General features: G+C 27.4%; 1 protein-coding gene across 1 annotated transcript in view; it reads left to right on the top strand.

The window, feature by feature from the left end:
* LOC129959430 (SEC14-like protein 2) overlaps window positions 1-9617 on the top strand; it is a 36324-nt gene extending 26707 nt beyond the window's left edge. Inside the window, exons 8-12 of the mRNA XM_056072259.1 lie at window positions 2140-2220; window positions 3550-3636; window positions 4600-4682; window positions 7433-7745; window positions 9222-9617. Of these exons, the coding sequence (XP_055928234.1) occupies window positions 2140-2220; window positions 3550-3636; window positions 4600-4682; window positions 7433-7745; window positions 9222-9328 (671 nt within the window). The 3' untranslated portion in view covers window positions 9329-9617. The remainder of the gene's footprint in view (window positions 1-2139; window positions 2221-3549; window positions 3637-4599; window positions 4683-7432; window positions 7746-9221) is intronic.
* Window positions 9618-17902: the final 8285 nt, after the last annotated feature.

Raw genomic sequence — 17902 nt, 5'->3', positions numbered from 1 at the left:
AGTGCATCAGAAACGATTACTAGTGACAATGACAACGCTGAAGAACAAACAGTGTTCTTTACAAACAGAGGAAAGCCAACCAGATCCATCAAATAGATAAAAGGTGATATTAAGTTAAAACTTTCATGTACTTATGGTTCCAAACATCTTTATCTCGCATATATCGATGTCTCTGACAATCACAAGAACGTTATAGACCAGACCAGATTATTCAAAGAAATGGGTACTTTGCTGCTTCAGAAAATATTCTTATCCATGCTAAGTGATGAAAGTAAAATTCAAATATTACTTGGTTTACGACGTGTTTTAAAAGCAAGGCCAGAAAATAAAGAGAGAGCCAGGAAGTTTAAAGTTCCAAACATAAACTTTGATGCAAAGGATTATATCGACATGATCTCATGGCTTGAAAATGACGTAACTTACCCTCCCCCCCTCCTTGCTAAAATATGTTTCCAGTGACTCTCTCAAACACTTTATACAGAAGGCATCTGAAGTCAAACCAAATAGTATAGGGGCTCGTTTATCGACTTTCCCAGGCTGCCTTGTCACATGCAAGTAGTGGAAAGAGTTGTGAAACTGATGGTCGAATTGGCTCAAAATATCTGTGGTTCAATCGCAAAAGAAGGATACATAAAAGCAAAAATTGACCCACGTGTGAATATGCCAAAATTTAATTAAAAAACAGTTTAATGAGGCAATGAAATAGAAACAAACATTTTGCAGCTGTAACATTTTTAATCATTAAAGACACAAAAATAAGAAACGCACAATTTGACATAAAAATATTTTTTATTATTATTACTTTGTAATTAATAATTTTTTCCAATTGTAATGCTTATATATGTATTTAAAATCATCTTTTGTAATATTATATGAATGAAAAATTCATAAAAATATCTTATCAAAATTTATAATATTTCAACTTTTAAAAAAACTTTAAGCTCTTTGCCGCACCTCGGGATATTGTTGCATTGAAACCAGAATTTTTAAAAATTGTTTTTGAATCAAAAAGGCAATTTTTTCGCATTATTACCAAACTAAAATCTAAGAAAAATTTTTAAAGGCCCATTTTAAAAATGCCAATTTTTTCCTTTTTTTTTTACAGATTTCAGTTTTTTGTGGTACTTCAAGATAATGCAATATTGGAACCAATTTTTTAAAAATTGTTTTTGAACCTAAAAGGCAGCTTTTAGGCATTATTACCAAACTAAAATCTAAAAAAAAACATTTTCGCATTGTTTAGTGATTAAACAATGGGAAACAATGCGAAAATGGTGATGAACTAAACTTTAGTCCAAACCATGTAGAGTTGCTGCATTTTGCCGGGCAAAAGTAACTATTAGGGGATACCCCATGACTCAGTGTATATAAGATTACCAGGAAAATAATTAAATCGTATCTAATTTTTTTCTTTTATACGTGAAATGTCTGATTAACTAAAATTCATATTTAAAATATATCACCTAATCTATACATCTCTATGCATCATTTTAATTTTAACCCTGTCTCATTATCTAATATCTATATTAGTATCTATTATCTATAAAAATCCATATTACCTTTGTTATTAGATAATAGGCCGTACAATTATCAAGGAATATTGATGGGTTTTTTTTTTTTGGAATGCAGAAAAGATTCATAAAATAAGTTTCCATATAAATAATGAACCAAAATTTGTTTATGTACTAAAAATCATCATTATTTTTCTTCCTGAAAATATTTATATATTTATCAGAAATGATATTTCAAACATGCATTTCCTGTAGTTTCAAACATGCCTCCAATTGTAGATAATTTTAAAATTTCACTTTCATCTGAAATATTTAATCCATACACCAATGACTTATGCGAAGTAAATTTGCTATTTAGACTTTACATTAAAACTTAAATTTTAGATTATTCGGAATATTTGGAAATTTGGGTGAGGTACAGCTCCAAATTGCATTTTATATTATTAATGGGCCGATAGATAGAAATAAAAAGTAGCGTAGAATAATCTTAATTATTTTCATGAGGTATGTATTTGGGAATAATAAATTTCAATTTTTAATCGCTTCCTGTTTATAGTAATTTTTGAATAATTATGTCATTGTTAAAACACTATTGGATTTATCGTTTAAATGAAATATAATCTTTCAGCCATTGATGTACTCATAACTTTAGTCAAAATGTACGATGCGAATTACCCGGAGAGATTAAAGACAGGATATTTGATCAACGGTGAGTGGAAAGTTTTGATTTCCTTACTCTTTCTTGAAATACTATATATATTTTGGTAAAGCCATTAATTTTTTTTAATGGAATAGATATGCCATTTTCAATTTTTCTCCAAAAATGGTTATCTATTTTTAATAGCAAATAAAAAATGATATTAGTAGTCTAGTAATCTTGCAAGAGGAACTTTTAATTAATATTTGAGTGGCTACACTTCTTGAGGGTTATGCATTTCATGATATGTTATATGTTGATGTACTTGATTTTAATGATTTAATTCACAAATGATACTTAAATAACTATAGAACTAAATAATTTATGAGCACACTGAAAAACTTATGTTAGATGCATTAAAGATCATTTTCCCCTATATTTATAGTTATATAATTATTCTATAAAATATAAATTAGATATTTTCAGGGAAAGAAGAAATCTGTAATTTCATGTCAGCCACTTTTACTATTTCCATTTACTTCTAATGTTAAAAACATTTTTTATTCTGTTAATCTATAGTAATAATTTATTTTAAAGTAATTTTTTTTCATAATAAATTGTACAATATATAAGTATTAAAACGATAATTGAAAAGAAAAACAATATTGAAAAGTGTGTAATTCAAATTACTACAACAAATACGAAATGTTCCTATATTTCCTGTATAAGTTTACTACAATGCAGCTATAAGTAATCTTAAATTAGCTGAAGAAAAGGAAACAATAATATTTTTCTTCTTAAAATATCACTGGACTCACTACAATGTTAAATAACATCTGTATTTAAATCAATTATAATCAATATATTCTAAATCATATTCCAAAATCTTTATACTAAGAAATACTAATAATTTTTTAAAACAAATTGGTTTTAACTTTTATATGTTGTTTTTATGAAATGTTATGGATGTGAATGTTCTTGATTTGAAATGGTATGGATTTTTATGAATTGTTAATTTATTTTGATTTATATTTTGCTTAAGAATATGAAATATATATAAGGAAATGCGTCATAAAAGATTTTTTTCTTAAATTTTTTTCTAAAAGTTTTAAAGGTATAAAAAATTTTATGTTATAAAAATTATTTTTTCTTAAATAATTTAAAAAGGATTAATCTCCTATAACTTCTATTCCTGTGTGACTGCTTCTTAAAATATTAAAAAATAATTTAATCAGATCCATTAGTGCAGCAATCCAAACATGTATATATTAATTGCACGTTAGGTAATAACTGATAATAATCGTGTAGAAAGAGTATTCGATTTAGCAAACGAAAATGATGAAATGCGTGTAATCAATTATACATAAATGTGTAATAATATTTTCATTTATATTATTTTAGCTTCATTTTATTTCACCATTATATGGTCTGTTATAAAACCATTCCTGTCAGCTGAAACAAATAGGAAAATCAAAATATTTGGAAAAGGTAGCTTGTTTCTTTTACCTATTTATAATTATGATATTTTGCTGTATGTTTAGAAGTTTTTATAAAGTCAACAAAAAATACGATCCCTTTTTTTATAGTATATTAATGTTATTTTTACTAGGTTCAATTTCTGTTTTAACAGCAATTTATATTTATAATATTTTACTGAGTGAAAGATGAGTATGAAATTCTTTTTCTTTCATTCATTTTAGACATTATATACATATTCTAGAAATTAGTAGTATCGCTTCAGATACCATAATTACCAAAGGTTATAACTTTAAACGAGCAATTCTCGTATATATAAAAATTATTTCGTGTTATCTCAGAAACGGCTTTAATGCTTTGGGTCAAATTTTATATTTAGATAAAGTTTTGCTTTTTAAGTTTATCTGTATAGGTTTCTTTCCTGAAAAAACGCGATTTTACATAAAAAAAAACATTTTTTATAACTAATTAATAGAGCCTTTTTTTGATTGTTCTCATACTGACAATGGCCATCTCGTAAATGTTTGTGGTAGTTTCATTGTTGCCATAGGATGATAACCAAGTGGTAACACAAAATTTTGAGAGATTTCGCTGGTGGATGTGAGATGAAGTAAGATTGAATAATATCCATATGTAATCAGTATGCGATTCTTTTATAAATATTTTCTCCTAAAAGAACACTATTTTACAAGGGAAAAAAACTGCGGAGCGAAAGCCTGTCTCCCTGAGATTTCTATTAAAGATTGCGATATATTTTCAAATGATTATTGAATTTGAATTGTATTCGCTCATTTATAGCAAGTTATTTTTATACCTTCCAATGTTTTTTTGATTCCATTACGAGATAGAAAAAATATAATGGTATGGAAATAAAAATCCAAACACAGTTTTTTTCATTTCAATATCTTTTCGAAAACAAGTATATGTTTTCGAAAGATTAAAGGATAACGCTTAGAATTTCTGATATTTTTTTAGAAGGTTGGCAAGAAGAACTCAAAAGAGATATTGGAGTTGATCATTTACCAAAATTTTTGGGAGGAAATGCATCGGATACACATGTAAGTTATTGATACTTACTTCTAAATCAATTTGTAATATCTGATGCATTATTGTACATTTTTAAACAATTTTATCGTTCAGAACATATAGGTTGCCGTTTAATGTGTTATTGTTTCTCATGGCACTTAGACAAGCCCGCTGTTACGAAGACAGCGACTAAAGCCGACATGGGGTACGTCTCCTGTTTTCGTAACTCCAATTAGGATAAAGAGTACGACTTTACCACTCATGCATCACTCATTCGCTTGTACAACCCCTTTTAACAGGAGGGCACATTCACACAACTCAGAGATAGAACAGAGGAAGAACAACCGTACCCCAAACCGGACTCGAACACAGGACGCCCAGATCACGGGGGAGACGCGCTACCCCTATGCCAGGACGACAGCCCGTTTAACATAATTAAATGTTCAATATGACAAAATGGAACCCAACTTAATTTTAAACACAAAATATATAATCCTATAATTTGATTCGTGGTTTTGAAGTAATTTAATCACATGTAAAGTTTTAAAATTGAGGAAAATTTCAATGTAATAACGATCAGAAAATTGTTGGATAATTGTTCAAGTAAATGATGTTTAAATTATCCCATTTTCTTTGGGTTTTTTTTTAAAGAACATTCATCAAAATGGTGTTTCAGTTTAAACTTTAAAAAATATTTAAAAATAAAATGAATTTTTTCTTATTATTACATTTCCTAAAATTGTGAGCAGACCAGAAGTTAATATTTTTACTTTCTTTTATACAGAATACAGAGAAAAATTGTAATCGTCAAATTCAAACTGGAGATGATAACGAAACTCTACATTTTAGATCTCTCCAAATCCGAAAAACACACATTCATTATTATATCTGTCTGTGCTTGCACAAACGGTAACTCAAAACAACTTTGAGCTAGACGGATGAAATTTAGTACAAGAATTTTAGACAAAAATTTAGAAATTTCTATCAAACACTAAACGAAATTTGTTAAGTGGAAATCTGTTTGACTATTCAAGTACTAGTGAGCTCAATAACTACAAAGCTTATTGATAGATAAAATTTACCACACAGGATCATCATTTAAATGTGTTATCAGATTTAGAAGGGAATCTGTCAAAGGATTCATTGTATGTCTGTCTGCATTTTTACATCCATTTAAACGCAATAACTCATAAATGCAATGACTTAAATCAATAAAATTCTGAATTTGATTTTGTGACTACAAAGTGTAGTTCAGTTTCAAATTTTGGTTTGAATCTATTGGAAAAAAAGTAGTCAAAAATGCATATTAACACGATATATTTATTAAAAATGCTATATTCATTTATATTTCATAACTGTTGTTCACCATTGGCATGCAAGGCGTTCGCGCCCTTACCGAAAGTCCACTTTTTTGCAGCGGAAAGAAATAAAAGCTATTTTGTAGAGAATATGAGAATGTTCTTTTGAGACCATTCTGGTACATTATACAAAAATTCCATGATGTGTTGTTTGCAATCCTTTAAGTAATTTAAACTGTTATCCTTCGATAATTTTACAAAAAAACAGTTGGTTTTCCTAAAGTTCTCAGTTTTACATAGAGTGTTGAGTTAACCATTCCTTTCAACCCTTTAAATTTTAAGTCACCTAAAGGCACTTAGCCTATAGTGTTGAAAGGTTACTACTTATAACTGACAGTTCTTAGGCTTCCATGTCTAGTGGCGTGCTTCAGAATTACAAGTATAATATTGAGAAATGAACTATATAAGAGGAATAATTAGAACTGAAGTTTATTAAAACTATATAGCCCCTCTATTGATATTTTATTTATTCAATTGACATTCGTTTGAATCTAGCACATATATTTTTGAATATTTTAATAGCACATATATTTTTGAATATTTTAATAGCACATATATTTTTGAATTTTTTAATAGCACATATATTTTTGAATATTTTAATAGCACATATATTTTTGAATATTTTAATAGCACATATATTTTTGAATTTTTTAATAGCACATATATTTTTGAATATTTTAATAGCACATATATTTTTGAATATTTTAATATATTTTTGAATTGAGTTTCAAGTATTACAGGCTTTTTCTATATCTTAAAATTGGCATTTAAAAGCAAAAACTTTCACATTATTATAAGCAGTTTTTAGGAAAGAAATAATAATTTTTTTTCCGCAGCCATATAATTCGCATTTGTAATTTATTAAAATATTTTATCCACTAACATTTTAAACAAAAATACTATTCCACTTTTCTGCAACTAAAGGTAATTGATGACATATGAACCTTGGATATCAATTAATATTTCGATCATTTCAATATCTGCCTCAAAGTAGATCCGGCAATTTTTATACAGGCAATTTTTCCTCAAGGCAACCATTAATTGGTTGAATATAATGAAATTCAGAACTCATCATGTTTATTTCGAAACCATGACATTGTCTTTTCTCAATGTTAATAAGTAAAAACACTTCACTAAATATGACTATTGAATATAGAAATTACATAAATATTTAGACTACCTAATTTTTTAGCAGTCTATTTATTGCTTCAAATAATATAAAATATTTTGTTCTTTAGAACATTTTACCAACAGAGAGTCAATACCTATATTTAAAGGCTTAGAAATTGCATATTAAGCAAAAATAGAATAAAACTAATAATAAAATACTAGTTACTAAGGAATTATCTTAAGATAAATCTTCGATAACATTTCTCAATTAAAATATTATAATCATATATTGATTATTTAAATATGTTTTGTAGATCAAACATGGTGGCACAATACCTCCAAAATATTATGTGCACAGGGATCGCAAGAGTTTTTCGAAACTCCCTGGAGTGAAAAGATTAGTGGTAAACCGACGATCAAAGGAAAATATTAAGCTTGAAGTTCAGCAGCCTGGTTTAAACATCGAATGGGATTTCGACGTAAAAAACAGGGATATTGGCTTTTCTTTGATATACGAAGATCCAGAAAAGAAACCAGAAGATGGAGAAGAGATTGTACCGAAGCAAAGAGTAGACACAATAATCCAATCAGAATCAGGACTAGTTAAATGTGAGAAGCCAGGCACATGTAAGTATAGAATGTTCATGATTCTTAAGCTCATCCATTTTTATTTGAAAAGAGTACGATTTCAGAGGTTTTTATTAATTCATTTCATAAAAGAGCAAATTTTAAATTTGTAAATTTTAATCTAGTCATAAAATTTTATAATATATGTGGTAAATAAAGGTTGTTCTAAGAATAACAATAAAAGCGGTCACGTTTTATTGTATGCAGAATATTTCTATACAATGCAGAATTATGTTCGAAATCCACAGCTCAGGAATAAGTCCACATTAATTAATTAGAATTAAATCGAAGAAATAAATCCACATTATCATTTGAATATGTTCAGAGTGTATGAATTTCCAAAGGTCTGAACATAGATATTATATTTCAAGATATACGGCACAGAAGAAGAAAGTGAATCACAAAATGTAAACATTTTTATATAAAATAACCATCTCCATATCCATAAAATTAAAAACTTAGTAAATATTACCACTCGATTGTTAATTCTAGTGAGTGCGGTATTATTATTATTATTGATTAAAAATAATTATCTTAATATCAATAAAATTAAAAATTTAGGAAATATTACCACTCCATTGTTAATTGTAAAGGTACGCTATTATTATTATTGAATAAAAATAATAATAGTTGTTATTATTATTGACAAAAATAATGGAAGGACATATTATTTTTCATTTGTCTTATTTATAATATCTTGCTGATTTACAAATTTTTTAGATAAATTGTGATTTTATCGATACATTTTTAAAAATTTAAAACTTATTCATACGTTTAACGATGTAATTTCAACGTTGATAAGTTATCTTAAATATGTATTTCAAGGATTTTAAATGAATTATAATATTGGTCAGTCTTTCCCTCATAAGATCATTTCAAAAGAAAGTTAATTATGCTGTGCTCTTATGCTTTGTTTCTATCTCTTTCCTTTTCATAGTTTGAGATAAAATCTCTGATTCCCAATTATTGATCTACGCTACGATATATTTCTTATGAATTGCTAATTCATTGCCATTAATAAATATCATTCTACAAATCTAGATCTTTCTATAGTGTTTTTATATAAATTTTTCGAGGGAGAAATAGAACAGAATTCAATTATAAATGATGCGCGTGTTAATAAATTCATGAATATCTTCCAAGTATGTTTAATAGCAAAAAATATTAATGGCAAAATTTGATTATGATTGAGACATCAGTGCTTACGAGCAAAATATTTCTTGAAGAAACAATATATTTGGGGATTAAAAACATAAATATTGTAGTAGCAAAATTGTTTGCAATTTTATCTTTTATTGTTGAAATCTTTGGATTTAAAAACTATGTGTATAATAAAGATGAGTATTTCCATAATCTGAAACATTTTAATAGATTCGAAATCCAAAATAAATACACTAACAATTGGGAAATTAGTCTGATTTTGTTTGAATAATTTATTTTTGGTAATTAAAAATGTTTCATAATATTTTTTTTCAGATATTCTGCAATTTGATAATAGCTTCAGTTGGATGCATAACAAAATTATATACTACTATGCCAGTGTGGTGAATCCAAATGATGTGATTAACGAAGAGGAAGATTAGTACAATCAATAACAAATTGTGCCTTCCTTCACTTCATCTTCCAGCTTTCTTCACACACAAAAAAAAACAAGATCAAATGAAATTCTAACAAAATGTGAAACAGGAAATCTGATTGCGATTTTCACTTATTTTACTTTTATGAATCCCATTTACTTTACTTCATTGTGACAATTGCAAATTTATTACACTTGATTTTACGATTGCATAGCTAAAAAATTATATTTTTATTACATTCATTGCATCCAAGTTCCATCTTATCCATTCATTTACAGAAAATTTGTAAATTATTTTAACTATACAATAAAGATTTAATAAAATACTCTCATATTTTCTGTATTTCAAGAAAACGTTATTTTTTTACTATTATATAAATTTCTATACTTTACAGATGTTTGCAAAAACTAAAGATTATTGTTGGATTTGTTTTTTATTCCTTCATAACAATGAATTCAATGTCATGGCATATGTATTGCCATTGGTTTTAGAACTGCGACCTATTCCTTTAACACCATGGAAATATTAAAAAACAAGATAAAATATACCGAAATGAGGAGAAGGTACATCAATTAAAAACTTTAATTAAATGAATCAACATATTTATATATGTCTATTATTTACCATCATAAATATCTAAAGTTGGCATACATTTTTTAAAAATAACATCAAATCATATTATTTCTCTAATAAATCACTGCTTGGATATTATTGGCTCATTTATTTTCTGAGAAATATGCTTAAGTATATTTTCAAATTAAAATTAATTTGAAAAATATTGATCCGTCATCTTCGGAGGCATAGTGAAACAAAGACACTTTTTGCTTACTGATTAGAAAAATTGTGAAAAATATTTGATTGTATTTGTTATAGCACAATACTATGCAATATAATATAATATACTGAGATTTATAAGATACTAGAAGTTTTTTTGTAAACAATATTGATAATTTATATTATGCGTTTGTAAATATTATTGATTATTTGAATCATTGTTGGCTCAAAATGTACAACAATATTGTTACAATATCTTCACAATATTGTAAGGCGTTCGGTATTTCGAATAAAATATTGAAAGATATCAAATATTTTTACTAATAGGAAGAATTGTCAATTTTATATCGAAAATCATTCATGTGAATACCTTATTTTGAGATTGAAATACACATTTTCAAACATATATTCCAATATCGATACGCATTAATTAAAGGTAGAAAAGGATACAAATGCAGTAAATATAAAGAGTTAAAAAAGATAAAATAAATAAGTAAAGATTATAGAGATAAAAAAAATTAGAATTTATGCATTCCAAAATATTTAACAGTTTCCATATAAACATTCTAGGCATTTATTAAATTGTATAATTTGGTAAGAGTAAACAGTTTCAGTATGTTCTAAGAAATTAGCAATGTTTTTTGAAGCAAAATGTTTAATATTGTATTAATTTTATCTAAATTGATTGCGCTTGCATAGTAAAACATCTGTTAACCACGGATAACTTACTTCCCCTTGCTTAGGGATCCAGGGTGGTCGGAATGATCATTATTACAGTAGCATGATTTCTTCATGAAAGTCAGTGCGACAAATATGTTCATAACTACCATGAAATTGTGGGCAGATTCTACTTACTACCATTAACAATGACCTAATCAATCTCGCAGCAGATGCATTCTGCTAATGGAATAAAGATAAATATACACCGCATCACCAGATTAATGAGAAACTGCTTACTTATATAACATAATGTATATAACTCATGGTGCCCTCCAATAGGACTCCAAGAAATTTTAATTTGAATTTATATTGTACGTATATTGCTACAAAGAATTTGAAATATTAACTCTCTTGAAATCTTGAATTGCAATTAATTTCAATTGCAAACTTCAATAGGATTTCTGGAAGTTTTTAAATTATGGGGAAAAAACTATAATATATCTGGAAATGTAATTCATAAAATTGTCATCATGGGAGAGACTTTTAATAATTTTTATGCACTATAGTAATGCAAATTATAATATTTAATATTTTAAATAATAATTATAATATTTTTAAATTTTATGCGTAGATAAAGGGGAAAAAATCGGAAATATTTACGAATATCCTGTAAGAAATTTTATGCTTTGAAAATGAAATGAAAAATTCTCTAAAAAAATATACTAATCAACACAAATTTTTCTTTATCAATTAAGAATTTAATTATTGAAAAAAAGTAGTACGATGTTTATATATTTTTACAGAAATACTATTAATTATGAGAAAAAGTAATAAGGGCTTAAATAACAGAAAATTATTAAAATAAAGGATTTCAAATATTAATTAAAAGAATATCGAATTTAATTAAGTATCAAATACTAATTAAGTATCGAATTTCAAATGAATGGGTTTAAACGTTAAACAGGAGTAGCCATTGAAACATCTTATAATTTAGAATTGTATGTAAAGATATGCTATTATTTCTGTCTGTTGTTAGATTGAATAAACAGGAATATTTGCATAGTTCACATTTAAATTTAAACAGTTCACATATGTTTGAAATAACCTGCATATAAGTAAGTGGCTTTCTGTAACGTTGAGATATTTCTTAATGAGAGAGAGATTTGAGATTGGCAATGATAATCAGTATTATATATATATATATATATATATATATATATATATATATATATATATATATATATATATATATATATATATATATATATATATATATATATATATATATATATATATATATATATATATATATATATATATATATATATATATATATATATATATATATATATATATATATATATATATTGAAGTAGAATGCAGGTTCGAAACAGTGAAGAGACTTGGTATTTTTAATTACGTTTTATTCTATTCCGAGTGGCAGGCATGATTATATACAAGAAAACGCAGCGCGGTGCACACAGAAGTAAGAAAAGGGCCAAACAGATGATCACTAGCCTTATATAACATAGGATTTCCGGCCACGCGACGAGGGAATGACCTTTGACACCTTTTCCAGGGTACCGAAGTATCACTCTCATTTGAAACGTGGTTCTGATGGCGCATTATTCTTAGAAAGGGATTAATTAAACCGAAAGTGGAATTGGATCACGAAATAAGAGTATATTTTAGAATGAAGTTACTATGGGCTAAATTAAGATAAAATCTTGGAAATTAATTAAATTGAAATTAGAAGTAAAATATCATCATATATATATATATATGGTCGCTTATTAATTTTATTTTGTTTTAACCCTTTGTGGTGCGCTATCCAGTACCACTCATCATTAAATTTTGCATATTTTATTGACATGTTTATAAGGATCCATTCTGATTTTCTTTTAATTTCCACTATATCCTGCTACAATATTTATAACCTTGAGTGAGTTTCTATGTCCCTTACCAGAACTCTAAAAATATTTTTTTTTCTGATTTTTAGTCTAATGTGTGTGAGATTTCAATCGATTTGAGGCTAACTTCCGAATGATCTAACGATTTTTATATGTCATCGTTAGTAATGAAAGATGTCACCGAACATGCAAATAAACACACGAACAAGAACGAGAGTTTATACCCCATCGTAATCCAGTTCTGAACAATATTTAAAGTTTTAAGACTATAGCTCATTGGAAAGTTTATTTAAAATGGATTACAGAATTTGCACCGAATAACCGGAACAAAAAGCGAGTTCATGAAAACATGTTGCAATAATACGTGATCCAAGAGATCATTATATCTGACAAAAAGTGTGAAATAATTCGTCTAATACAAATATTATATTTTGAGATTCTCCTGCGCAATTACAATTTGAGAAAACAACGTTATGGCATTCAAATTAAAAAAAAAAATTCAAAATTCGTTTTCCATTTTTAATTAGTGGAAACTGAGAATGTGAATATTATAAAAATATATTTTTTTAATAAAAGCTATTTTTTATTTCATAAAAAGAATATTTTCTTCTGGAGGCAAATATACTTTGATAATCGAATCGTAAATTTCTTCCCTCAAACTTCATATTCTGTGAATTATAACTTCGGAAATATATATTTAAACAAAATCCTAAAAATAAACTTTATCAATGAGAAAAAATATTAATATATCTTTACATGAATTATTTTTATGTAATTTTTATTTTCCGATTCAAATAAATTATCATAAATATTTTAAATTGCAAGAACAATATTTTGTTTAATTCAATATCATTTTGAGACTTCTTTTATTAAATCAAAATTAAAATAAATTAAACGACTTACTAATGTTTAAGTTTGACTAATGAAAATGCTTTGTCATCAAGAAACATAAGTAAACAATACTATAAAACCTCTAGTGCATAATTAAATGAAGAAAATGGATTATGAAGCATCAGCTTTGGATTTTCAAAACAGCTGATTAAAGAATCAGAATTTCTTGCTTCTGGCTAAACAGGTTAATTTATTTTTCTAATATTCACTAATTTCTCAATCCAGGAAGTAAAAAAATATTCCCTAAGTTACTAAAAGGCACTCTGACCTTGAAAGAGTAGGGGGAGGTCTTCATAATATTGCACAGACTATATCTAGCTAGTTGCACCAGATAGTATCCTTCGAATTTGCTTTTTCCTTTTTTTATAAATTTCTAAATCGATAAAAAAAAATTGGAGACACGATTTTGATAAAACGCTTAATTTCAGAGTTTCCTGAAAAAATACAGCCTCAAATTATGTGTGCCCCTCTGTCATCCCGTGAAAACGGTAACAGGAAAACGTATTAAATTTAATGAAATTTAGTGTACAGGATATCCACTCCTATCGTTACCCAATAGCTAATTCCTAAACTGTTAGATAGACGTGTAGTTTGACTTGGAAAAATGCTTGATTTTCGGGAAGAACTATATTTTATGTTGTTCAAATCAATAATATATTTTTCAAAAAATTACGGAATCTAACTCTTAATACGGTCTTCTGCACCTATCACTGATACTTACCAAAAAATTGTTGACATGCAAAAGCATATGATTAAAAAAGTTTTCGTTGTTTTATGATTAAAATTTACTAGTTTATGGCTATTTAACCTAAACGGATACAATATGCAAATTTATTTTAAGGAACAACTTGAAAGAGTAACATAACAGCACATAATTTTAATTTAAAATGGTTCCTTAAATATCCACCGATGCTCCAAATTTACCATTAAAATTCATCTAAAATTGTCATTTTAAACTTTTCATTGTTCGAACAATTTTATCGTAGAAATTAATTTTTTTATTTAAATATTACAGTGTCAAGAATATTTTACTAAATATAATTATAGGACCTTGGGTGTGCATAAAAAGTTAGCATTCGTTATTTTTTTGAGAAATACATTTAAAGATTTAACATAAAATTTAATTTTTGCTAACATTTAAAGAATTTTTAGCTGTTACTATACGTCCATCTTCAGACGATTAGACTTTAGTTATTGAAATACGATAAGAATGGACACAATATATAATTTTAAAGCAGAATTTATAAATTTTTATAAAATTTTTGATGTGGTCCGTAGAAGGGAAGTCTGCTTCTCTTCCTCTACGCACGTAGAGGAAGAGAAGCAGACTTCCGAAGACCGAAAAGACCATTAGGTTAGACCATTTAAGACCGAAAAAAGCTATATAAAGACAGATTTATTTACAGATACACAATCGAAATTTTAGATAAATAACAAAATGTCAACTAAATCTATAAAATGGGGGATTATTTGCTGATTTGTATATTTTCCTGTATGTGAATGGTCTAACCTAAAGATCAGAACAATTTAAATTAAAAATATTATGTATATGGTCTCATAGTCACCCTCTTGATCTTGTGGCGAATTGGATTGGGCGAGAATTGAACCTGAGACCTTGTGGCTCGCATCCTAGTAACATAAACACAATACAAAAGCAATTGCTCGGGTAGCGTAGCTGTTAACTGGCTTATAAGCTTTCACCACAATCTCTACCACATTTTGGATATAACTGAGGGAAAGAAAAACGTCCAAAATACTTACTAAATTTTCTTTTATATATTACTAAGACAAAACCCACTACAATATGTCACAACCCACGCAAGTCAAGAATGAAAGCATGAATGACGTAATCATGGATTGTTTACCACATCCTGCCTTCCTTCATACTATCCCATTAGGGATATTCAAGGGAAGGAAGAGAAAGTATCTAAAAAAATCATAGCATATTTAAGTATGCAGGAAGATCAGGATGAGAACATTTATATTGATTGGAAATATATATACTATTATTCGCGAAAACGATAACTATTAGAATATTTCAGCTATAGGAATGACAATTTCTATATGGCTTTTATACAAATTCTGTTGATTTCTAACAGAGTTTGGACGAAATATTCTATCTGTCTGTCCGAATACTAGTGAACATGATAACCACGCGTTTGTTAAGGTTCTTCCCAAAACTTTCTCGGAAACTAACAGAAGTGTTATCCTTTTTCTGAAATAAAATTTTAGATCTTGGCCAAGTCTGAATGCCAGAAGTGTTCATATTCTTATTTTCAAATTTGTATGTCTCCTAATATAGCAAAGAAAATCCGGATCTTCTTTATTAATAGCATGTCAGCGGCGAATAATAATTATAAAAAATCCTTTTTTGATGCAAATCTATATCTAGCTTATATCTGTCGATTAATCTTTGACGTGCGGTAAATAATAATAACCAGAAAATCGAATCGAATTAGAATTTTGAATGCACTTTTCTTAACCGATCGAAAATTTGGCATGGAATTATAATTGCTATTACCGGATTACATACCATATTTCATTAAGTTACTGAGTTTTTGAATTTCTGTTTTACATGCATACAAAAGTTCAAATCTGAATACCTTTATCCCTTATCAGATTTGGTTCCAATTATGATATGGATCTATATTTTAGATAATTTAGATACTTAATTATTTTCTACCAAATTTCAATATCTAGCTCTTTAAAAATTGTAGATATTGTGTTCTCTATGCTTGGACAGCCAGGTAAAAAGACTTCCTCTAAATGGATATCGTTAAAAACTTGAAAGACATCTACAAAATTGGTTTTAAGTTCATGTATTAAATTTCATTGATCCACCTCAAACATTTGTCAGCTATCGTGTGCAAAGACACACAGACAAATTTCTAAACATGTGTTTTTCGGATTAAAAAAGATTCAAATACTAGAGATCTTCTAAATCACAAATTCGAATTGTTGGCGATAGCAATATTTTCTATTTATGTATCAAATGTTAAGCCAAATTCATCAAAGGGTAAACTGTTTGTTGATCTGTATATTCTTCAGTAAGTAAAAGTTCGGATTTAAATAAATGAAATTTATTTAAGAAGATGCAATCTCGTTGTTAAAAATGTATACTTGTATCAAATTTTGTTTATAGTTGGTTGAAAATTGATTGCAAAATGCATCTTGGATCTTCTTTGCTATACCGCTAATCATAGATGCTCACGAGGCTGACTCCCCAATTCTTTGCGAAGATTGGAATGAAAGTTTCAGTTTAGTTTAGTTATATTAACTTCCCGTTTTAAAGCAATACTAGGGCTAGTTTAGGGCGGACCTATTAATTTTGTGCCGCTGTCAGATAACATGGACTACACCTGAGCTGGCACTCCCTCTTCAGGTTTCCACACCACAACAGCAGAAAGACATTTGGTCATGATGAATTTAACGTGCACCAGACCCGCTTGGAAGGATTAAATGAGGTATTTAAAAGTTTCTAAGCTCCTCTAAGAGGTGAAACAGGAGTTAAAGATTTTTAGTTCCTTCTACTTCTAACTTCTGAAAAAATTAACGCACAAATAATATTTTTAAGCCATATTAAAATTTAAAAAAAATGCTTTTATAGAAATATAATTTTTATTGCTGTATAATTTGTCGTTGATTTTTTATCGGTACCTCAAATTTAAGCGATTTGTAGCAATTGCATTATTTTTGTTCGATTAAATACAGTACAGCCTATAGTGTTGTTTTTTTCCTATATACATATCGGACAAATAGATGCAGGCGAAACCATGGTACAACAATTAGAGTTTTATAAATTATTTCGCCCCAACCATGGAAATTTTGAATTAGAATTATGCTTATCATAAAAAAATTATGTAGCCGATTTATCGATTTATTATTATAAGAATTTAAAAAAATCTTCACTTATACTTCTATTAACACATTTTATCCGTTCATTCACCTATCCTATTTCCTTCCATTTATGTACGCTTGCTGATATTTGGATGTAGATAATATGCTTGTATGCTTTATATTCCTAAATACCGATAAAAGATTTTTTCTGCTATTCAAGATTTCAGAAGGTCCTCGTATTTCTTTCATCACTTTATATCTACATTTTATTTTAAGCATAATGTACCTTTTCCTTGCATTTCGTATATTATACAAAATATTTCATTTTATTTACATGCAAATATTGTGCATTTTTTGAACTGAATACTTTTCCGTGATAATTTTTAAACAATGAACAAATGATTCAGAAAGATAGAGAATTTAGATGTAATAAAGCTTAAAATCCTCAGAATTTGATTATAGATAGTTTAAGAAACATTTGAAAGCTTTACGACATATCCGCTGTGCA

The sequence above is a fragment of the Argiope bruennichi genome, chromosome 2 (assembly GCF_947563725.1).
Source record: "Argiope bruennichi chromosome 2, qqArgBrue1.1, whole genome shotgun sequence".
NCBI lineage: Eukaryota > Metazoa > Arthropoda > Arachnida > Araneae > Araneidae > Argiope > Argiope bruennichi.
This window is presented reverse-complemented; position numbering and strand designations above follow the sequence as displayed.